At 40.3% G+C, this 25,101-nt stretch overlaps 1 protein-coding gene across 3 annotated transcripts in view; it reads right to left on the bottom strand.

Annotated features, from left to right (window-relative positions):
* Positions 1-25,101, bottom strand: part of LOC111529407 (zinc finger protein 736) — a 57,559-nt gene that overhangs the window by 31,413 nt on the left and 1,045 nt on the right. For 2 of the 3 annotated variants that reach the window (XM_031936022.1, XM_031936020.1), the window contains exons 2-4: positions 24,573-24,721; positions 19,310-19,353; positions 18,012-18,226 (exon numbers count right to left, since the gene is read on the bottom strand). In XM_031936022.1, the coding sequence (XP_031791882.1) occupies positions 18,012-18,014 (3 nt within the window). In that variant the 5' untranslated portion in view covers positions 18,015-18,226; positions 19,310-19,353; positions 24,573-24,721. The remainder of the gene's footprint in view (positions 1-18,011; positions 18,227-19,309; positions 19,354-24,572; positions 24,722-25,101) is intronic. The other variant, XM_031936021.1, reaches the window with a different exon arrangement.

Genomic DNA, 25,101 nt, shown 5'->3' with positions numbered 1-25,101 from the left:
AAACAAGCTGAGATTTTAACACCCCCCAGACCTGTCCCACAAAAAATGCTAAAGGTAGTTCTTCAATCTAAACAAACAGGACATTAATGATCAATAAGAAAACATCTGGTACAAAACTCACTGGTATATGAAGGACACAAAGAAAAAATTTTCTAGCACTATAAATGTGGTGTGTAAAACTACTTATATTTTGAGAAAACTGAAAGATTAGTCTATAACTACTTGTAATTATTAAAAATAATAACTCTTTCTCTACCTCCTTAAGGCCATAACTCGTATTTCTACTTTTGAGGCAGTTATAGTTATTAAAAATACTAACCACAACAAGTTTAAGACATGGAGAGTGTAAGATATAAATACAAACAATAAAATGTTAAAAAGTTGGGAGACAAACTGTAGTTTTTATTAGTTTTCTCTTTGCTTGTTTGTTCATTTTTACAATAAGGGTTAAGTTGCCATCAGTTTAAAATAATGGGTTGTAAGATGTTATTTGCAAGCCTCATGGTAACCTCAAATAAAAAAAAACCTGTAATAGACGCGCATACATAAAATCAAAAAATTAAAACATACCACTAGAAAAAATCATCTTTACTAAAAGAAAGACAGGATGAATGGGAGAGCGAAAAGGAGAGAGAAAAGACCACAAAACAACAAGAAATCAGATAACAGAATGGCAGGTGTAAGTCTTTATTTATTAATAACAACACTAAATATAAATTAACTCCCCAATCAAAAGACACAAATTGGCCAAATGGGTTAAAACAAACAAACAAAAAAACCCCAAGACCTGACACTTTATTTCTTACAAGACATACACTTCACCTATGAAGGCACAGAAAGACTGAAAATAAAGGGACAGAAAAAGACATTCCATGCAAATGGAAACCAAAAAAGAGGAATAGCTATGTTAAATAAAACAGACTTCAAGACAAAAACTATAAAAAGAGACAACAAAAGTTATTATAATAAAGTGGCCAATTCAGCAAGAGAATACAACTGCAAATTTATATGCAACTAACACTGGAGAACTCAGATATATGAAGCAAATATTAGAGCTAAAGAGAGAGAGAGATCAACTCCAATACAACAGAGACTTCGACAACTCACTTTCAGCAGTAGATAGATCATCCAGATAGTAAAACCAACAAATAAACATTGAGCTTAATCTACACTATGAACCAAATAGACCTAATAGGCATTTACAAAGCATTTCATCAAAAAGCTACAGAATACAAATGCTACACTTCAGCCCCTGAATTATTCTCAAGGATAGACCATGAGTTAGGTCACAAAATAACTCTCAAAATAATCTCCCCCCAAATGTGATTATATCAAGTATTTTCTCTGACAATAATAGAATAAAACTAATAATCACTAACAGAAAAAACTTTGGAAACTACACAAACACAGAAAAATTAAAATATGCTCCTGAGTGACTAGTGGGCCAATAAGGAAATTAAGAAAAAAATTTAAAATGTTCTTGAAACAAATGAAAATGAAAACGTAACAAAACTATGAATGCAATGAAAGAAGTACTAAGAAGGTTTATAGCAGTAAGTGCCTACATCAAAACAGTTTAAAAAAATCTCCAAATAAACCAATGATGTATCATACAGAACTAGAAAGGAGCAAACCAAACCCAAAATTAGAAGAAAACAATAAAAACTATGGCAGACATAAATGAATATAAAACCAAAAATTCAAAAGAAACATAATGAAAAGTTAGTTTTCTGAAAAGGTAAAATTTACAAAACGTTAGCCCATTGGCTAAAGATTTGAGATTCAGGGTCCCATGGTGTTGGAATTACTTTCAGGTCTGAAGGTGCCAAGTGCATTGAAAGATGGAGCTGGAATGGTTGATTGCTATGCTGTGAAGCTATTTTTCTACAAATCTGGCTGAACTGCTCTGGAAGGGACTGTGTATTAAAAATACGCAGATAAATATTCTGCCTGCAGATCTGGGGGCAAGCCAAAGAGAGAAAAGCTTCTCTGAACCAAAGCCTTGTGAACACCTCCTGTGTTTATATCCTGTCTGGTAATTCTGTACAGTGTTTGGGAAACATAATTAAAAACAAAATTATCTCCAACCTCAGAGATACTCTAAAATGGTAGAAGACAAAGAAAATTATTATTTTTTTTACATAATTAAACCACAATGTGATATCCATCATAGGCAATCTACTGAGATTACAAAAGCAGAAATAAAAATCACCATATTTAGTCTAAGTAGAAGACTTAACAGCATAATTTGTCATATATAGTTCATCCTAAATTAACCGGGTAATTGAGAAGCCTATATGTATATTGGGTATATTCAATGAAAATTTAAATTGGCTATATTCAAAAGCAAAATAAGCTTTCCTTGACTTCATAATATTTTATGAATTTACCTACCGTCCAACAGAAAGGTAAACCATTTACATTTCAATGCAATGGTTTCCAGATCCTACAGAAAGACATTTCTAAGTTAGAAGACTGACAAAGTCCTATTTACCTATTTAAATGATGTACATATATTTAATAGACACAAAATAAATTTACATATAAAATTTTTCTAAAATTATTTTTTAAAAGGAGAGCAAAATGTCTTATCTTCAAGTTGGATAATTAAGTCTGGTATTTCTAATTTGTATTTGCCCTTACAACAGCCAAGTCTAAGGCCATGACCTTGAATTCATGGACATCTGATTTCCAGTAGGCATCTGAATCAGGTACCCAAGGAGTGGTATTGGGTATAATTTTTCACATGAAAGAGGGTTTAGTCAGGAAGTAAAGGCAGAAGAAAGATGCTATGAAGAACTGTTAATGTGAAATAATCTTAATAATCAACAAAGCCTCAAAATCCAATTTTAGAGTTTATTCAAGTGAAAAGCGAGAAACAGTCACCCAGGAGACAATAGCTCTAGTGAAACAAGATGAGTGCTTCATAGCTGAAAGTTAAGTTCTTATTTCTACAGGCAAAAAACAAAGAAACTGAACAAGATGACAACGTTTTCTATACAAGCCTGGTTTAAGATTTGCAAAAAATTAATCGGTTACAGTGTATTTTTCCAACTTTTTTTTTTTTTACAACTGGTTTTTCTCTCCTTTTCAACCTAAGAGTGTATTTTAACATTTCATCTTAAGACAGTGCAATAGCCATAGGTAAGAGGGAGGTTAATCTACAATGAAAGTCAACAGTGAAGGGGAAAGAGGTCTTCCATGGGGCACTTCAGCCATTTACAACACCTGACAAAAGAATGCAGATGTAGACGTAGGTGTAATCCATAAACAGAAAAACAAAGGTGAGAGCTGCCTTGTTACAGCTGCCTGTCACATTACCCAGATCTTGTATTTACATTCATTTAAGGCCTGGAATAATTTAGAGTATCAAACAGCTTAAATTTTGAATTATTTAGTTTCACAGGACCTATGGGCAGGGGACAGTCCAGAGTTAGGGAAAAGACTAATTTGTGCTACAGATAGTGACTCAGAAACGGTTAGGCTCTGGCTTATTTCTGTGTCTATGCAGCTAGAAGAGACTATGATCAGGTGACTCAGAAGCCCAGTTGACTGGATGGAGCAGATCATAGCCACAGATTTAGGATCTGGGGACAGGGATAAGTGTAAAGTCCTCTAGGCACCTGTATTTGGCTGAAAACTCTAGGGCAAAGAAAATGTAGATGCAATTTGTGAGCATGGAGATTGGTCCTAAGAGGTGTGTGAGCACATTATTACATATTACATAGTGTGCATGTGTCGGGGGTGGGGGGGCAGAATCTCATACTGGTAGCTAAATGGAGAAGGAATCTGCCCTCATAACTTACTTCCTATGTATCCTCAGTTCCTGTTGACCTTGGGGGAAACATGGAATCACAGAACAATTTACAGTGTGACAGTCTGTGTGCAGTAGAACAGAACCTCCCTTTTCTGAGACACCTGGAGCCTCCCTTCAGCCCAGGGCCTGCCTGACACATACACGTGTCCTTGGTTCCTCTTATGTTATTTGTTGTAGATGATGGACCCAAGTGTCAAAAACATCAGCAAAACAACTCCATTTCCTTTTGAGTAACTCAGGGTATATTGTCAGAAATTATTATAGCATGAGCATGAAGATATATTTATCACAGTTTTGTTGGAAAATGAACGAATTAAAAAAAAAAAGAACAAATCAGCAACAATGGATATGTGGTAGAAATAGATGGAAGCCTTTGGCAATGATGCCATTAATCTATATTTTATAATATATAAGTACCAAAGCAGAATATAACTGCATTAAGAGATAAGATTATGTTGTTTTCAAATAGTTTGTGTGTATGTGTTTACTATGAATTTTTGTACCACAAATACCCCTGCTTTTAGGTATTTAGTTTTTTGCTTTTTTTAAAAAATCAACTTTTGGCCGGGCATGGTGGCTCATGCTTGTAATCCCAGCACTTTGGGAGGCTGAGGCGGGCGGATTAGGAGGATAGGAGATCTAGACCACTGTGAAACCCTGTCTCTACTAAAAATACAAAAAATAAATTAGCCGGGCGTGGTGGCGGGCGCCTGTAGTCCCAGCTACTCGGGAGGCTGAGGCAGGAGAATGGCGTGAACCCGGGAGGCAGAGCTTGCAGTGAGCCGAGATCGCGCCACTGCACTCTAGCCTGGGCGACAGAGTGAGACTCTGTCTCAAAAAAAAAATAAATAAATAAAATAAATAAACAAATAAATAAATCAACTTTTAAGTTTCGGGGTACATATGCAGGATGTACAGGTTTGTTACATACGTGTGTGTCATGGTACTTTGCTGCACAGATCAAACTCTATCATCCAGGTATTAAGCTCAGCACCCATTAGCTGTTCTTCCTGACTCTCTCCCCATCCCGTTACAGGCCCCAGGGTATGTTGTTCCCCTAATGTGTCCAAGTTCTCATCGTTCACTTCCACTTATTAGTATGAGAGGATGCAGTGTTTGGTTTTCTGTTCCTGTGTTAGTTTGCTGAGAATAGCAGCTTCCAGCTCCATCCATGTCCCTGTCAAGGACATGATCTTTTTCCTTCTTATGCCTGCATAGCATTTCATGGTATATATCTACCACATTTTCTTTATCCAGTCTACTTTTGAAAGCAATTTGGGTTAATTCCATGTCTTTGCTATTATGAATAGTATCTTTCTGTTTGTTTATTTTAGGTGGCCCTAGAAAGGCCTTACTAAGAATTAGGAAGTTTTAGTAAGTAACAGAGAGTGACTAAGTAGTTTTGTAAAGAGTAAACAGAAAGATGTACATTTTTTATAGAATTAAAATGCTGATGGTCCTACTAAATTATTATCTAAACTATTCCAATAACTGACATATTCTTATTACTGTTATTTCAGTTAATTACACTAATAAATATTTTAATTTTCAAGTCAGGATATTACTTCTGTCTCTTAACATACTCAACAATAAAATAAGTAATCTGTTATTTCTATTTCACAAACGAAAGCTGTGAGACACAAAGAGGCTGTGTAACTTATAAAAGTTGACTTTTTAATTGTGGGAATAAGTTTCAGGCCCTTTTTAAAGCCAACTTTCTTCTCTATTAGACGTCTTTTGTCACATTCTCAGCCGTAATTTTAGAAATGTCTATATCTTCACTACTGTTCACACTGTATTTTGATGTCACGAGTTACTATCTTAACACTTCTTAGAACAGTGCCTGGCCTTATCAAACATGATTCCCAAAGGAAAAAAATAAAAACACAATTTCTATTTGTAATGATACAAATACCTAGAAACCCAAGAGAGTCAACAAATATCAAGATTTAGCATAGTGGCAGCATAAAAAATAAACCTGTTTATAAAATAAATATAAAAATCAATGTTCTATCATATTGAGATACCACTTCACACACACATGAGAATGGCTATTATATGAAAAACAACAGCAAAATCCCTAAAAGAACAAGCGGTAAAAAGAAGAGGGAGAAATTAAAATGATTTTTAACTCCTGGTGCAAATGTAAAGTGGTGTAGCCACTATAAAAAACAATGTGGATATTTCTTGAAAAACGAACAAACAAACATAAAATGTAAAATGTTTAGAACACAGAATTATATGATCCAGCTATTTCATTACTAAATATATATCCAAAAGAATTAAAAGCAGGGCATTGAAGAAATATTTGTATGCTTGTGTTTATGGCAGCACTACTCACAATGGCCAAAAGCTGGAAGCAGCCCACGTCTTCAGCAATGAATAAACAAAATGTGTTACTTACATGCAATGAAATATTAATCCTTAAAGAGAAAAATAAATTTTACACATGCTGAACCTTGAGGACATTATGCTAACTGAAACAAGCCAATTCCAAAGGAACAAATACTGTATGACTCCACTTACATAATTTATTGAGAATGGCAGAATTCATAGAGAAGGAAAGCAGAATGGTGGTTATGACAGTGGAGAATGGGAAATTAACACTGAGTTTTAACTTTGCAAGACAAAAAGAACTATGAACATGAATGGTGGGTATGGTTGCAAAACAGTGTGAATGTACTTTATTGTCACTTTATGTACACTTGTTTTTTTTTTTTTTTTGAGACAGAGTCTTACTCTGTCACCCAGGCTGGAGGGCAGTGGTGCAATCTCGGCTTACTGCAACCCTCCGCCTCCCAGGTTCAAGAGATTCTCCTGCCTCAGCCACCTGAGTAGCTGGGATTACAGGCACGTGCCACCATGCCTGGCTAATTCTTTTTGTAGTTTTTAGTAGAGATAGGGTTTCACCGTATTGGCCAGGCTGGTCTCAAACTCCTGACCTGGTGATCCACTCGCCTGGGCCTCCCAAAGTGTTGGGATTACAGGCATGAGCCATCACGCCTGGCCTATGTACACTTAATAATGGCTTACAATGATATATTTTATGTTATGCATATTCTACAATATTATTTTTGATAATTTTAATATAGAAAATCAATGAAAATTTAACAAATATGAGGGGGGAAGATGACATTATCAAAGCTACAATAAATACATCTAGGAGAAAATTTTAAAGAGGTATGTAAAACATAAAAGTACAATCTTAAAAGACCTTAAAAGACACAAAAATAAGCTAAAAAGTTTTGTAACATCCTAGAGATACCAATTTTAACACAATTTTAGGTATTTAACATAATAGACAAAAAGTTGATGAATAAAGGCAGTTGGCTCATAAATTTGAAAATAATATAGAAATAGAAATGTACACTAAGACTACAGAGAGATACCTATTTTTACCTCTCAGTTGTAAAAAATTCCACAATATGCAGTGATGTAAAAAACACTCTCATGCAATCCAATTAGAAGAGAATATACAAAATACCAAAGCATTAACTTTGAACCCTGCTAACTCAGTTCTGTGACTATACCATGTTAACAGAGCTTTACAAACGTTAAAGAAATATTTCTGAGGTTATTCCCTGTGACTTTACTTATCATAGCAAAATAACAGACAGAGCAGCTATGTTTATTTATAGGGTACAGGGTAAATAGCCTCATGCCACCATCTTATCAGAACATTCAGCAGCTTTTTTTTTTTTTTTTTTTTTTGAGACAGAGTCTTGCTCTGTCGCCCAAACTGGAGTGCAGTGGCTCACTGCAAGCTCCGCCTTTCGGGTTCACGCCATTCTCCTGCCTCAGCCTCCCGAGTAGCTGGGACTACAGGCGCCCGTCACCTCGCCCGGCTAGTTTTTTTTGTATTTTTTTAGTAGAGACAGGGTTTCACCGAGTTAGCCAGGATGGTCTTGATCTCCTGACCTTGTGATCCGCCCGTCTCGGCCTCCCAAAGTGCTGGGATTACAGGCTTGAGCAACTGCGCCCGGCCTCAGCAGCTTTTAAGATGGAGGAAGAGAGACCTCTGTGTGCCTGTATGGAGCCTTGGTCATAGCATATTATAAAGGGCTGTGTCAGTGTGAGAATGTGATTGTAGTAAGAAACATATATTGGTCTCTATCTACCCCAGCAGGTTGAAGTCCTGAAGTTCTAAGCAATCTTGTCTTTCTCTCCTTTTGAAGACAAACCTGAAGATAAGTTTTTCTGTCACTGCATACATAGACCAACCAGAAACTGAGGTGTGCTTTCAGACATGGGTGAGCATTGAGGGAAGACTACCCTTGCATCCAGGGCATGGCTTTCCTTGCAAGTCCAAAACAGCCCAAAACAGCTACTTACTGAGAGAGTCTCTGCATATACTAAATCCTGCTGTACATCTGTGCCTCCTCCACAAAGCTGGGCAGCTCATGTATTTATGCCCAGGTGTGTGTTCCAGGACAGCCTTCTCCCCCTATTGCTTCCACCCCTGTGCTGGATACACATAATCTATTAACAATGAGAAATTAGATACAACTTTTTTATCTGATTAATGTCAGCAACCTCTAAATTATTAGGCCCAGAGGCATAAAAATGAGGAAGCAGTCATGTCCTACCCACTCCCTGTATTAGTCTGTTTCCATGCTGCTGATGAAGACACACCTGAGACTGGGCAATTTACAAAAGAAAAAGGTTTAATTGGACTTACAGTTCCATATGGCTGGGAAGACCTCACGATCATGGCAAAATGCAAGGAGGAACAAGTCACATCTTACGTGGAAGGCGGCAGGCGAAACAAAAAAGAAATGTGTGCAAGGGAACTTCTCTTTAAAAACTATCTGATCTCATGAGACTTATTCGTTATCAAGAGAACAGCATGGGAAATACTTGCCCCCATGATTCAATTACCTCCTACAGGGTCCCTCCTACAACATGTGGGAATTCCAGATGAGATTTGGGTGGGGACACAGCCAAACAATATCATTCTGTCTTTCGCCCCTCCCAAATCTCGTATCTTCACATTTCATAATCTATCATGTTTTCCCAACAGTCTCCAGAGTCTCAACTCATTTCAGCATTAACTCAAAAGTCCACAGTTCAAAGTCTCATCCAAGACAAGGCAAGTCCCTTCTGTCTATGAGCTTGTAAAATCAAAAAGCAAGTTAGTTACTTCCTAGATACAATGGGGGTAAAGGCACCGGGTAAATACAACCACTCCAAAAGGGAGAAATTGGCCAAACAAAAGGGCTACAGGTCCCATGCAAGTCCAAAATCCAGCAGGGCAGTCAAATCTTAAAGCTCCAAAATTATCACCTTTGACTTCATGTCTCACATCCAGGTCACACTGATACAAGAGGTGAGCTTCAGTGGCCTTGGGCATCTCTGCCCTATGGCTTTGCAGGGTATAGCCCCCCTCCTGGCTGCTTTCATGGGCTAGCATTGAGGTCTGCAGCTTTTCCAGGTGGATGGTGCAAGCTGTCAATGGATCTACCATTCTGGGATCTGGAGGATGGTGGCCTTCTTCTCACAGCGCCACTAGGCTTCCCTTCCGCACTGCTCTAACAGAGGTTCTCCGTGAGGGTCACAACCCTGCAGCAAATTTCTGCCTGGGCATCTGGCTGAGGAGGCCTCACAATCATGGTGGAAGGCAAGAAGGAACAAGTCATATCTTATGTGGATGGCAGTAGGCAAAAAAACAAAAACAAAAAACAAAACAAAAAAACAAGAACTTGTGCAGGGGAACTCCTGTTTATGAAACACCATCAGATATGAGACATATTCACCATCTGGAGAACAGCAAGGGAAAGACTTGTCCCCATGATTCAATTACCTCCCACCAGGTCTCTCCTACAACACGCGGGAATTCAAGATGAGATGTGGGTGGGGACACAGCCAAACCATACCACTCCCCATCTACATCCTAAGCTAAATAATTATTTCTTGAAGCTACTTGCTATGTGAAATCTAGACTTATTGATGGCATGAGTGGCTATAAATTAACCTAACTATTATGCCATAATTCATAGACTGTAGTTCAACAACATATAGCTTATCATTAATCAATGTTATTTCTGCAAACTAACAAGAATTCCTGACAATGGCCAACTATTTATTCTGCTTTTTACTTTATAAACCGTATTAAAAAGGCCAAAGTTCATATCTTAGGTAACATGCATCTAAGTCTTCCAGGCAGCTGTCCACACCTTGGCTCAAGTAAATTCTTTAAAATTTTATTTTTTATTGCCCCTGCTTCTTTCTTTAGATTGACATTTGTGGTGCTGTGAGCAAGATTCTGAGGGACACCCCCAACCATCCAACATCCCTCTTGAACTCAGAAACTAGCCAATGAGAAGCCCTTACATCCAGCTCCCAGTACATCATTGAGTGTAAGGGGTGAACCCTCCTGATTTCAGATCTCCCTACTATTTCGTGAGGTCAAGACTTTGCTTGAGCTGTTCTTTTCAACCCTCACTTTCTAGAAAAAAGATTTCCATTTTTGATTAAAGTTAGATTTTTAATTTCAATTTTTTAAACTGCTTTCTCTGCTTCTGTCTCAAAATAGAAAATCTGGGTCATAATATTGGCAGTCTAGCCCTGGTGGTTTTACTTCTTTTGTTCTAAATTAGGTAACATGCTTTTAAAAACACAGCTGTTTTCTATTGCTTCTAATTTGAACTTGACTTTTTGGGACCTTCAAACCAAAAGGTACATGGGAGTGAATTCTCTCATCCCAAAGAGAAAAGGCAATTTCTCTATCTGACTCATTTGGATGCTCTAGGCAACTTGAGACTTCGTAGAGGTGTTAGGATGATTTTCAATGATGTGTACCAGTCTCACAGGGTCTTCCCAAAAGAAAAACACCTGCAGAAACTTGTAACTAAGCTGGAAGGTAAACATAAGCATTGCTCACCCAGCACTATAATCAGCAACTCTTGGGTGACACCTGGAGGAGTGATGCTCCTACACAGCACACTTAGACCTGGCACACTGCTCTGGCCATGATCACCTTTGAAAAGTTTCTAAATTATGGAAAACTGATCATCAAAACCATGCTTTTCCTTCTAGGTAACATCCCTTAGAAACATAAGCTGAACTTATGTATAATACCTATACCTATACCTTCATCTTGCAAATTCCTGAGTAAATGGACCGACATGACTTCAGATGACCCCAAAATGCAATGAGAAAAATGAAGGTCTTTTGACATTTCTAAATTAATATATTTCCATGTGCAATTGGAAAAGGCAGCTTTTAGAATGAAATTTAATGAAAGGCCTTCTTTCTGTTTTGCCTGGCTAAATTCTAATAAGAGATTTCAAAGTACATTTTAAGAGGGCTCTTTCACTTCCTCAAAGAAAAAAAAAAAAAACCTTTTACATGTTCAAACTGCCTGTTTGACTTTGCTGCAGGATTTACAATACATATTTTAACTTTCTCCAGTCTTTTCTCAGTCTCTCGGAGATGTAAATCTTACCATGGATCTGAAATGTTAACATCCAGAGAATTAGCAAACCGCATTCTAGCTGAGATCAAATTAGAAAAAAAAAAAAAAAGTATTTTTAGACCAAACCTCAAAATTTTATTTCTCAATGAATTATCTCTAGCTTAGGCAAAAACATTACATACATAATAATTAAATACTAATGTATTTGTTTTTATTATTTGATTTTTGCTCTTGACCTTCCAGAGTCCACATTTGCAAACTTGTCAACTCCCATAGACAGCTTTTGTTCTCCTGTTTTACCAACCATTTCTTAAAATCTTGTGTCTGGCCTTTGCAGGTAGATGGTAAGCTGAAAAGCTGAGATACTAAAAAATGTGGCCTGAAAATATAGATTTCAACCCATTTGCAGTAAGCTGTTCTTAGGATAAGTTTTGATTATAGAAGAGCTACAATTTTTTTGTTATTTTGAAGTTTTATAGTCATACAGGATTTCTTGGATTTGGCCTCATGAATGTTTGTGTTGGTTTTTAGTCACTACTTCAGGTATGCCTTTAATTTAAAATTTCAGTTTATATTTAGAGTGTAATAGAAACTTTTGTTGTTTTGTTTGTTTAGTCTTCTCTCTGGAACTAAATAAAACCATATACTGTGGTTTGGAAAAAAGAAAACTACTGAAAAATTTCAAAGAGAAACAGCTTTGAATAGTGATTACCCTAGTCCTCCAGGAAACAAAAATGCCCCATTTCCAAAATTCCTTCTTGATGTAAATTTTAGAAAGAAAAAGACAAGTAAAGAAATGTTTTTGTCTGAGCACGGTGGCTCACACCTGCAATCCCAGCACTTTGGGAGGCCAAGGCAGGTGGATCACGAGGTCAGGAGTTTGTGACCAGCCTGGCCAACATGGTGAAACCCCACCTCTACTAAAAATACAAAAAATTAGCCAGGTGTGGTGGCGGGCACCTGTAATCCCAGCTACTTGGGAGGCTGAGGCATGAGAATAATTTTAAAAAATTTAAATGCTTTACAGTCAAAAGTCCATTTATTTAAAATTGACAGGCTATATATATATGTACACACACACACACATACATACGCACACGTATTTGAGGCCTACGGTTTTCCTATATAAGGTCTTTAGTTAGCTGAATTTCTCTCTCCCTAAACTAGTATCTCTATGTGCTTGTTTCTTCTCTTGCCGACATGATTTTTGCCAAGGATAATGAACTTTACTGGCTTTTTGGAAAACAAAATCTTCTCAAACTGTCTCCTCTGGAATTAATTCTTCCATTTCCTTCTATGTGTCTCATGTTCCACTTAAAACCTTTTGTCACTATAGGGGACAACTAAAGGAAACTTCTAGCAGCCTGAGACCCCTTGAAGAGCACAGATAAAGCACCATAGGCTTCTGCTTTTTGGCAGGGTACCTCTGTTTTTCTTCATGTAGCCCCCAGAGTTGTGGGTAAACAGGTTCTTTTGAGGTCTGAAGTTCTACTACCTTTTACAATGAACTCCCTCTCTGGGGCTTTTAGATAGAAACATGAGTAAGTTATATGTTGTGTCTACATGTATATATATGTCTATAAATGTCTTTGTATATTATCTACACGGTACTGAATTAACTTAAAGATAACTGCTCATGAATTAAAAAATAAGCCCAATATTTTTCAAGAATATGTGAACTGAGTAAATCTTTTGGTAAATGACTAGTTTAACATTGTTGGTTTAATAAAAAACAATGTCTTCTGACCTCTCAGCAAAATATGTATATATTTAAGTTTATTGCTTTTATGATGCTTGCCCAACATGATAATATAAAAATGGATAATAGGAAGTTTAACTTTAGATGAGTAGATTAGTCTGTTTCATGAAATTTTACAAAAATAATTGTTAAGAATAAATAAGTAAAACATGTAAATGGGACAAAAGTTTATAAACTTACACTACTAATTGTTTTGTAATGTGTTTAGTTTCTCAAATCTTTATGGAAACTACACTCGCAGACTGTTGTTAAGTTACATTAAATGATGGCTATTCATTAAACATCTAAATTATCCCCAAGTAAGATAAAATGCTAAGATACTAATTTTTAAATATAAGTTTAAAATCTGTTAGTATGTCCCATTCCACAATAAAAATGTTTCCAGCCGGGCGCGGTGGCTCAAGCCTGTAATCCCAGCACTTTGGGAGGCCGAGACGGGCGGATCACGAGGTCAGGAGATCGAGACCATCCTGGCTAACACGGTGAAACCCCGTCTCTACTAAAAAATACAAAAAACTAGCCGGGCGAGGTAGCGGGCGTCTGTAGTCCCAGCTATTCGGGAGGCTGAGGCAGGAGAATGGCGGGAACCCGGGAAGCGGAGCTTGCAGTGAGCTGAGATCCGGCCACTGCACTCCAGCCCGGACGACAGAGCAAGACTCCGTCTCAAAAAAAAAAAAAAAAAAAAAAAAAAGTTTCCATTTAAAATCCTATGTTTCTAAAAAGTATAAAATATATATTTATAAAATTTTAGTACACGACTAATAGTTAAAATTGCTTACTTCTCAGGCTTTCACTATAAATTAAGATTATTAAAAATTAAAATTCTGCCTAAGATATAATAACTAAAACTATTGTTAAGGAGAGAAACAACTTTACATACAGAGTACAAAGAAAATAAAATGTGTTTCTTGATGAAAAAAATATTTTAGAAACAGACGTGAGGATGTAGTTTTCTTAAAGAAAAGGCAATTTTGCTGAGTTTAGAGGTTATTTAAAAAATATGTAAAATTGAAAGAAAAAAGATAAAGAAAATGAGGTAAACTTAATGGATATAGAAAGCTGGAGAAAGAGAAAAATAAAATTTTAAGGGGTTATAAAAGGTTTATAGACGGTGGCTCAAGCCTGTAATCCCAGCACTTTGGGAGGCCGAGACGGGCGGATCACGAGGTCAGGAGATCGAGACCATCCTGGCTAACACGGTGAAACCCCGTCTCTACTAAAAATACAAAAACTAGCCGGGCGAGGTGGCGGGCGCCTGTAGTCCCAGCTACTCCGGAGGCTGAGGCAGGAGAATGGCATAAACCCGGGAGGCAGAGCTTGCAGTGAGCTGAGATCCGGCCACTGCACCCCAGTCCGGGCGACAGAGCGAGACTCCGCCTCAAAAAAAAAAAACAAAAAACAAACAAACAAACAAAAAAAAAGGTTTATAGAAATCTTATTTTGCACGGTCAAAGCTGATTGAGATTGAATACATCTGTTTATAATGCTTTCCTAAAATTAGCTTTAATATTAATAATATAAAAATAAAATTTGATTTTCACTTTTTATGAAGAAAAAAATTTACTGCAAATTTGTTGGAAGGAACCCTATCACATTTTCTTGGCCAGTACCTGTGCCACTAAATTGAAGGGTAATGTCTTTTAAAATATCTGGTCACTGCTCTCTCTATACATAGCTCTGAAAAAAACCAGCACTGGACAAATTCTCTCTAACTTTTCCACAGGCATGGCCACCAATCTGTTTTAGATTAAGATTCTATTTGAAAAAAATCTGCTAATTATCTGCCTGGCTTTCAAAAAACAGCTTCATTCATTTTATTGGAAAAAATGTTTTTTGCCTTGGTGAGGTAGTCACCTCCCATGAACATATGATTAAAAATATTTTTATAAGCTTAGAAAAAATTACTGATAAAACTGTTACATCCATTGCAGCTCAAAAAAAAAAAAAAACACTACAGATTCACTGGCTACTATTATACTAGACAATGTGATTATACTAGACAATCATATTGCTTTAGATTATATATATTACCTGAGCAAAGATACGTATGTATGGTAGGAAGTACCTTTTTATTGTATACACATAAATACTTCCTATGAAGCAGAAATTTTTGTTAAAAATGAGTTGGCCACTGTCACAAATTCTCCACTGTGCACAAGACAGAAACTGATGTCTTCATGAATGTTTTGTAATTTACGTGTTAATCTACTACATTTTCTTGTAGATATGTATTTATTTTTCTGTAGGCATCATGAGAGAGACATTTCCTCTATGTCTTTTCCCAGGTAGCATTCCCAAAGCTAAGCCCTGGGATTCTGTTTGAAATCATGCCAAATAGAACAGACCTCAGAATCTTACTACACCCACTGTGCGAAATATAAAAGGTAAATGAGAATTTTTAACCAATGGAATATAAACTATTTTTTTCTAAATCCACCTCTTTTCTCTTGGAAAACATTTTTTTTTAATCTTTCAAGCTCTAATGATAAAATCCATTATACAATTAATGAAAAACTGAAGTTGAAGTGAGTGAACATATATATTCAAGGCGACAAACACGGGGAGAAGTAGTGCTGACTGGAACATAGATGTATTAGACTCACGTGTCAATCACTTGAGAGATTCTCCCCACCCCCATTCTGCTCACTAAAGTATTTCATCATCACTTTCCCAAAAGACACTGTGTGGCGGATGTGTATTTTGCTTTGCAAATTTATACACTCCCTCACTAGGGTGGATCTTTCCTGTACTTTGGGACAGTTATTCTCCTTCACAAGTCTGAGAGAAACCAGAGGGCAAGATGCGTTTGTGCCTTTTCCCCTCAATACCAGCACCTGATTGGTTGACCACCAACGTGTCTGCAAGAAAAGAAAACTGGGGTTGAGAGGGAAAAAATCTTAATGTTAAAGCAGTTAGCTTTTTAGAGGAAGGGTAAATCAGGAAACTGTCCTCAGCACTCTGAGAGGCTCCACCCAATACCTCCGGCTCTTCTGTGAAAGGAGATGACCCAAGGGCTAGTGTTTGCTAGACACTCCAAGAGACATGGTCCTTGTGGGTGTCTTGGATCATCCCCAAAAAGTTGTAATATTTGGAACCAGGAAAATACAGGAGAGTGGTTGAGGATACACGACCCTGCAAAGTTTTCCAAAGACATTCTGGGAAGGAGCGGGTGCCTAGAGAAGATGAGAGGAGATGCGCAGAGTGTCAGGTGATTACTCTTTGCTTTTCTGTTCTGTGAAACATTAACAAACAGACGAATATATTAAAAAGAGCCACCCACGGCTCCGTTAAACAAAAATAAACAACTAAAATGCCACATCCGTTTTAAAATTAAATAAAGAACTGATAGTTCATAATGTCATTTGGAGAGGGATAGTTGGCATTTGGGAACGAGGAAAGAAATTGGAAATGTAGAATTTTCTACAGTCCCTAGAACAGTTAGGCTGGCAGAACAGTTTTAGATTTGAGACCCTGCTTGCCAAACATTTGAAAAATGCAGAGAAAACCAACGACCCTGTGGAGCATTAAAATAATTACATAGCTAGCAATGAGGCTGAAGTGGCCATGGCGCCCTGGGATTCTGCCTAAGGAAACCTAACTACGTCAAAGGAATTTTTTGTAAATTACTAACTTTGAGGAAAAACAACAACAAAAAAAAAACCTTAGGCTTAACCAACCACAAGCTGCCAATAAAAAGCTAATTACATAACCAGGACATTTCCACCCGAGGGCTGCAAATGCAATACGTAACTGGAACCAATCAAATATTGTATCTGGTTTGCTTCCTCATACCTCTTAAAAAAAAAAAAAAGGCCTTTTGTTCCAAGACCCTCCTTTGAGCCCCCAAACAACAAATCATAGCTGGGTGTTCTCTGATTCATAAATTGCTGTTTGTGCAAATAAACTGTTTGTATTAATCGCTTCCGGCATTACTGTAAATACCTCAGACTGGGCAACTTATAAGAGGATTAATTGGCTCATGGTTCTACAGGCTGTATAGAAAGCGTAACACCAGCGTCTGTCTGGGGAGGCCCCACCCAAGAAGCTTAAAATCACGGAGGAAGGTGAAGCAAGAGCTTGAAAAGGAGGCAAGGTGGGGTGCTGTACACTTTTAAATGATGAACTTCAGGGAACTCACTCACTATTGGGAGGACAATACCAAGAAGAATGGTGCTAAACTATTCCTGAGAAATCCGCGCCCATAATCCTTCCACCAGGCCCCACCTCCAACATGGGGGATTACATTTAAATAGGAGATTTGGGCTGGAAAACACACCCAAACTATATCCTAAAGTTGCCTCAAATTTAGGCTAGGGCGGTAGCTCATGTATGTAATCCCGGCGCTTTAGGAGGCCCGAGGCGGGCGGATCACCTGAGACCTGAGCTCAGGAGTTCGAGACCAGCCTGAGCAACATGGCAAAAACCCGTCTCTACAAAAACGAAAAACAAAAAACAAAAACAGGCGTGGTGGCGCACCCGTCTAGTCCTAGCTGCTTGGGGGACTGGGGTGAGTGGATCAGCTGAGCCCGAGAGGTGGAGGCTGCAGTGAGAAGAAATGCACTTTAGCCTGGGCAACATAGTGAGGCACTGTCTCGAAAAAAAAAGAGGCCACAATTTTATTTTTAAAAGGAGAAAGAAGGGACTAGGGGCCCCAAGGCCCACTGCTTCTTCCACGGAGGAACTCCAGACTCTAAATGAGGATTCTCGTCTTATGACGCTCCCATCATCCCCGCACAATCTGGAGGAGGGAGACTCGAGGTTGCGACACAGAGCTGCCCAGAAAGGGCCCTGAACTGGGGAGAAATTCGAGCTTATGGACAAAACAAGACGTACGGTTTTGGCTGCTGGCTCAGCCCCTCATCTGCGATGGAGGGAAATGAGGACTGAGCTGTGCCCGCGGGGACTCGGGGCTGAAAACTCCAGAGCCGACCGCGAGAAGGCCGAGATACAACCGCAGCCGGTTCCGGCCGGATTCAAACACCCTCTTCCCCATTCTCGGGACACCCACTCCACGCACTCACCATTTCCCAGCCTCCGGATGTTCCGCCGTCCTCCCTATGGATCTCCCAGTACCTGCAGATCACGGGATAACAGAAGCTACGGTAGAGTCACCGAGGAGCTCCAGGAGCGGAGGCGATGGAACAGTGGAGACGGGAACTGGGCTCAGAGCCCGGGAGGTAGGAGACAAAGGCCCCGCCATATTGAAGAGGCCGCCTCTTCGTCTGTAGCTGCGCACCTGATTGGACAATTTCACGCTAGCACCACTGATTGGCTAGGGCTCCAGGCCCCACCCATTTAAACCCTGAGTGACAGATGATGTAATCAGACACTGGGCTGAATGAGGCAGGAGTGACAGGTTTTTCCCTGCACCTTTTTCAGGCAGATTCCTCCGTGTGCTGGGGTCCTGGCCCTGCCTGAGAGACATTTGTATTTAACCTTGCATATAAGATTATATGCACTTTCTGATTATATTTACGTGTGTGTGTATATATTACATTCTGAATTATAGTTATGTATATAATGCAGGCCCTGTCTCAGCACCCTGTCTTTCCCTTTAGCTGCAGGAGATCAAACTCCTCCAGAAGATGCAGCTGCACCAGCTGGTTGCAGACAATTATCACCTTCAGTCTGTGAAGCAATTTTGGGTCTGCTTCCAATTAATGGAGTGGCTCAGTGAGACTGAGAGTTGAGGGCCTGGCAGATTGGTTAGAGGTGCCACTCACCCAGGCCTCCCAAAACACCCTCTTTTCCACCAAAGCTGAGCCTGCCTGAGGACCTAAAAAAGCACAGTGAACCAAGATCGGATCCTAGTCAGGGATAGTGCTGGGCTGTGGGGTAAAGTCAGCTAGGACAGGGCCTCCAGGTGTGGGGAGGGGCCGACCTCTTCTGTAGGGCCCGGGGCAAGTCACTGCCCTCTTTGGGCCTCTGTTTTCTTATCTAAAAAAGGTAGGGATGGTGAGCCTCACAGGGTAATGATGAGCTTCAAAGGAGAAAAGAAAGTTGAGAGTGCTTGTGCCTGGCTCTTCCCGAGAGAGATGATGATAACAATGGTGACGGCTACGTATAACTGAGTCCTCAGGAGGCCCAGTGAGGTAGGTGTGGTTCCTATCATACTTTCAAGTTGAGAAACAGTCTCAGGGAGGCCTGGCTGCATGCCCAAGGTTTCACACACAGTGAGTGTTGGAGCAGGGAGTGAATCTAGAATCAGAGCTTACTGGAGGTGGCAGGAGCACTGGACCAGCTTACTCACACCAGCTATCCAGGGTACCAGGTCAGTGTAACTGGGCATAACTGGTTGAAGGGAGCATAGTTCACTGACCTTGTCCTTGACCCTGGCATGTGAAGACACCCAAGTTGGCCACTCTGGAGAAGAAAACACAGAGAGCCCAGATGAGGCTAAAGCAGCAAAAAGGCAGTGTCCCTGTGATGAGGAGGAGCTCCAAGGAGTTAGAGGGGAGAGCTCCTCCCTCCCAGCTGGAGGCCTCCACATTAAAAGAGCAAGGGGCCTTTCTCTCCCAGCCCTTTCCTCCTGTGGCAACAGTCCCTGAAATGCCTCTATAAGAAATCAGAGTAAAGGCCTGGAAGAGCTGGGCTGAGTGGATTTGGGAAATGGTGGGGCTAGGGACCACATAACATTGTGACTTGTTAAAATCTCACCACAGAGTTAACAAGGGAGTGCTTCATGTTTTTGGAGGCCAGCTAGGAAGAGGGGAGAGAGCTAGGGAGAGGCAGCTGTGTGTCTTTGGCTTTTTCAAGTAAAAGATGTGGATAGGAGAGTCCAGGAGACAGGGGCTTATGAGATTTCAGGGACAGGCCTTGAATGGACACCCAAAAGTGGATACTCATCCCCATCACTACCCAACGGCACAGGGTATTGCCTCCATCCTGGGCACATTTTCCAGTTGTCTAGTGATGGTAGACCCTGCCAGAAAGGATTATATGGATGGGAGTGAGCCTAGGATGGGCAGGGTTGGAACCAGGATCCTGAGGCTTGGGAGAAGAGAGTCTAGGACTACACCCTTAGATCTCAGCACTTGGCAAACTCCTCTCATGAGAGTCTCACGGCTGCCTCTGTGAGCTGAGGCATCAGGCCCCTCTTCCCTATGAGTGTTGAAGACTCCACATCAGCTGCCAGTCCCTGTTCCCTGAGTGGTGAAGCTGCAGAGCTGCCTGCTTGCAAAGCTCAGTGAGGTTTGGCCTGAGCTGGACTCAGACTCTCCCTCAGATGGCGCCAATGGAAAGATAGTAAACTTAGGCCTCTCCAAGGGCAGGCAGCTCGTATATGGCTGAGCCCTTTTCTTTTCTTTTCTTTTTTTTTTTTTTTTTGAGATGGAGCCTTGCTCTGTCACCCAGGCTGGAATGCAGTAGCATAATCTTGGCTCACTGCAAACTCTGCCTCCCAGGTTCAAGCAATTCTCTGCCTCAGCCTCCTGAGTAGCTGGGATTACAGGCGCCCACCACCACTCCCAGCTATTTTTTTGTATTTTCAGTAGAGACGGGGTTTCACTATCTTGGCCAGGCTGGTCTTAAACTCCTGACCCTGTGATCCACCGGCCTCGGCCCCCCAAAGTGCTGAGATTACAGGTGTGAGCCACCGCGCCTGGCCTGGCTGAGCACTTTTTTAATGGAAGCCCTCAGTTTTTATGTCTGTCATCAAAGAGAGTTGGGGTGGGAGGTCTCTGAGCCTCAGCTCCCATTGTCCCCTTTGAACCTCAGAACCTGATGCAGACCCAAGTCCTGCTTTGTGCACATCCCCTGACCCTGGTGGCCCTGGCAGTAATGCAGTATGAAGAATGTGGGGAGGGGACCTAGTCAGGGTCCAAGGGACCTTTCTGATGAACACTGGCTGACTTCCAGGAAAATGTAACACCCAGAAAGAAAAGGAAGGTGAGCAGCTGGGGCAACATTAGGGGAGAGTGGGGAGGTAAAAGTCAGAGATGCCCTTGGGGAGGATACTCTGTGTTTATACATTTTTTTTTTTTTTTGATATAGAGTCTCACTGTTGCCCAGGCTGGAGTGCAGTGGCATGATCTCTGCTCACCGCAACTTCCTCCTCCCAGGTTCAAGCAATTCTCCTGCCTCAGCCACCTGAGTAGCTGGGATTACAGGCATGAGCCACCACACCTGGCTAATTTTTCATATTTTTGGGTTTCACCATGTTAGGTTGGTCTCGAACTCCTGACCTCAAGTGATCCACCCACCTTGGCCTCCCAAAGTGCTGGGATTACAGGCATGAGCCACTGTGCCTGACTTAACCTTTTCAATAAATCTAAGATGCAGAGGATGGAGCCTGTGCAATCTCAGATTTAGATTCCATCCTCTGCGTCTTAGATTTACTGAAAAGATTTGACACACAGAGGAAGAGACCCATCATAGTGGAGGGTGTGAGTAGGGGACTGAAATCAAAAACCAGTTCCTGGAGGAGGGGCTATCTGTATCCAACTCTGAAAACAGGTTGGGGCTGCATGGCATTAGAGAACAGGAAGAGGCCCTTAAGGGAAGAGCCACAGAAACCAGCCCCTGTTCCCTCTCTTTCCCACAAGGTCCCTTCAACATCTTTCACCCAGTCCCCATTAGTAGGACGTTTACTCTCCTTCCATTGGCACCACCTGAGGGAGAGTCTGAGTCCAGCTCAGGCCAAACCTCACTGAGCTTTGCGAGCAAGTAGCTCTGCAGCTTCATCACTCAGGGAACAGGAACTGGCAGCTGATGTGGAGTCTTCAACATTCATAGGGAAGAGGGGCCTGATGCCTCAGCTCACAGAGGCAGCCGTGAGACTCTCATGAGAGGAGTTTGCCAAGTGCTGAGATCTAAGGGTGTGTCCTGGATTCTCTTCTCCCAAGCCTCAGGATCCTGGTTCCAACCCTGCCCATCCCAGGCTCACTCCCATCCATATAATCCTTTCTGGCAGGGTCTGTCATCACCAGATAACTGGAAAATGTGCCCAGGATGGAGGCAATACCCTGTGCTGTTGGGTGGTGATGGGGATGAGTACTCACTTTTGAGTGTCCATTCAAGGCCTGTCCCCTGAAATCTCATAAGCCCCTGTCTCCTGGATCCTCCTATCCACATCTTCCACTTGTCCCTCCCTTTAGCTGCAGGAGATCAAAGTTCTCCATGAGATGCAGCTGTTTCAGCTGGCTGTAGACAATTATCACCTTCAGCCTATGGAGCAATTTTGGGTCTGCCTCCAGTTAATGGAGTGGCTCAGTGAGACTGAGAGGTGAGGGTCTAGCAGATCGACAGAGGGCATGGAGAATATTTATTTTGGGCCACCTGCCAAGAGCCTGTGGCCATGGCTCCCTGGTCAGTGTCAGGCCCTGCTGCATGGTGACCCCTGGGGCCCAGCACTCCAGCTGGGCAGGCACTGGGAAGGAGACTAGGGGTGTGGCTCCTACATAGAGGCAGGCCTCACATCTGCCTCTATGTCTTGTAGCTACAATCTGTCCTGCCAGCTGGATCGCTTATCCCAGTAGGCCAGCAATACCACCCTCAAGGCCATGAAGAACATGCCATGATGAATGTTAGGGGACACTGAGTGCCTGGACCAGCAGGAGCAAAGTGCCTTCGGGCTCAGTGACATTTGGGTTAGACATGGGATCCGGGTGTCAGACAGCTACACTGAGCTCCCAGCTCCACCACTGACCAGCCCTGTGACTGGGACAGAGGACGCACTGCTGTAGTACTTGAGGCCCCATTGTCATGAATATAATGCACACTGCCAATTCCTTTTTCCCATTTATCTATTTATTTATAATCACCAGGTACTACTGATCTCTGTTGGTGTTTTTATTGAAAATTAATAAGCATGTGATATATTTTATCGTTTTTCCTCATGATTTCTTTACTATATGATCCCTCTCATGTGTGGAGCTTAAGACTAGTTAAATTCAATAGAATCACAAAGTAGGAGAGTGTTTCCCAGGGCCTGGGAGAGAATAACAAGGAGTTGTTGTTCAATGGGTATAGTTTCAGTTTCAAAAAATGGAAAATGCTTTTTATATATGGAAATGATGGTAGCAAAATAATGAGTGTACTTAATTCATCTCAACTGAAACCTTTAAAATGGTTAAAACAGTTAATTTTGTGTGTATTTTAACATAATGTATAAAATTATTTTAAATTTTTATATTATTTTTTAAGAGACAGAGTCTTGGTCTGTTACCCAGACTGGAGTGCAGGAGTGCAATTATTGCTTCCTGCAGCCTTGAACTCCTGGGCGCAACTGATCTTTCTGCCTCAGCCTTCTGAGTAGCTGGAATGACAGGCACATGCCACCATGCCTGGCTAATTTTTAATTTTTTTGTAGAGAGAGGGTCTCACTCTATTGCCCAGGCTGGTTTAAAATTCCCAGCCACAAGTGATCCTCCCACCTTAGCCTCCTAAAATATTTTAAGCTGAGCATGTTGGCTCATGCCTGTAATCTCAGTGCTTACATATCTACAGCAGCATTGATGAAGATTACAAATATGATATACAAAAGAAGGAGATGTAAAAATATACATACTATATAATGTAATTTATGTAAAATCCAAAAAGAATATAAAATTGAGGTTTTGGCTTTCAGTAATAGTGGAGTAGCTTGTCGAACACTACTCTTACCAATAATGGTAAAATCTGGATACAATGTCATATATTGTTATATAGAAACACACATCTATATATCATACATATGATATATGTGGGAATAAGAACTGAATGATAATTTTAGCTGTGCCCACTGAAAGGGAGACAGGTATTTGAATTTGAATCCAGCCAAATTAACTCCCTCTTCAAAAAATAACAACACTCTTCAAAGGAATACAACAGGATCCAGTCTCTGTAAATATTATTTATAGTTTTTAAAATACAATTTTAAAATTTAAGAGACATAAGAAGAAACACAAAAATGTAATCCATACACAAGATAAAACATAGGCATAAGAAGCTATCCCCAAAATGTCCAAGATGTTATCAGCAGTCAAGTATTTGAGAGCAGCCATTAAAACTATACTCATGGGTGAAGAAAAAAAATTCTTATAATGAGTAAATACATGTGGAATCTCTGTAGAGAAATGCACATTGTTAAAAAGAACCAAATAGAAAGATAATGAAATTTTTAAATAGTACTTTTAGGTTGATTCATAGATTAGAAAAAGAACAATAGAAATTATTCAATCTGAAAAAAAAAGTACAAAAAGTTTGAAGAAAATGAACAGTCTTACCAATCTGTGAGAAGACTGTGTCCCAGAAAGAGTGAAGGGACAGAAAAATTAAATGGGGTGTAAAAGTAACAACTGATAGCTTAAAACTTGCAAAAATTGGTGAAAACCCTACATTTTTATATCCAAGCAGTCAACAAATCCCAGAAAGAAAATCCAAGTAATATCATACCAAGGCCATATTGTGATTTAAGAAACTGGCAGGGCAGGGCTTTCAATTGACTTTCTATGATTTCTAACTTTTACTATTTATAATGATGAAAAATAGGTTATCTTTGAGAGATTTATCTTGGAGAATGTCTCACATATCAGGCACAGATGACTAGGGGTTATTAAAGGCAGATGACTTTCTAGCCTTGTTTTAGAGTTTTAATTTCTTACCTTGGAAATAAATTTGTTTCTTACAAATCTTGTAGTAAAACTGATTCTCCAAAAAGATGTGCCCAGGATATTCTCTCCTATTGCATCCTCCCTGCATGGAATTGAAGCTGTGCATACTTCAATTTCAGAAATGTACAGTATGAATTAATCTGAAAAAATAAAAGAAAAACATGAATTAAGATAATTACTGTTACGTTCCCTCAGCAAATGACTAAAAGTGATTCCAGAGAGATATTTAAAAATGATTATTAAAAGAATTTCTACGGGGCCGGGCGCGGTGGCTCAAGCCTGTAATCCTAGCACTTTGGGAGGCCGAGACGGGCGGATCGCGAGGCCAAGAGATTTAGACCATCCTGGCTAACACGGTGAAACCCCGTCTCTACTAAAAAAACACAAAAAACTAGCCGGGCGAGGTGGCGGGCGCCTGTAGTCCCAGCTACTCGGGAGGCTGAGGCAGGAGAATGGCGTGAAACCGGGAGGCGGAGCTTGCAGTGAGCTGAGATCCAGCCACTGTGCTCCAGCCTGGGCG

The sequence above is a fragment of the Piliocolobus tephrosceles genome, chromosome 8 (assembly GCF_002776525.5).
Source record: "Piliocolobus tephrosceles isolate RC106 chromosome 8, ASM277652v3, whole genome shotgun sequence".
Classification (NCBI taxonomy): Eukaryota; Metazoa; Chordata; class Mammalia; order Primates; family Cercopithecidae; genus Piliocolobus; species Piliocolobus tephrosceles.
Note: the sequence above shows the minus strand (reverse complement) of the source record. Positions and strands in the feature narration are given on the sequence as shown.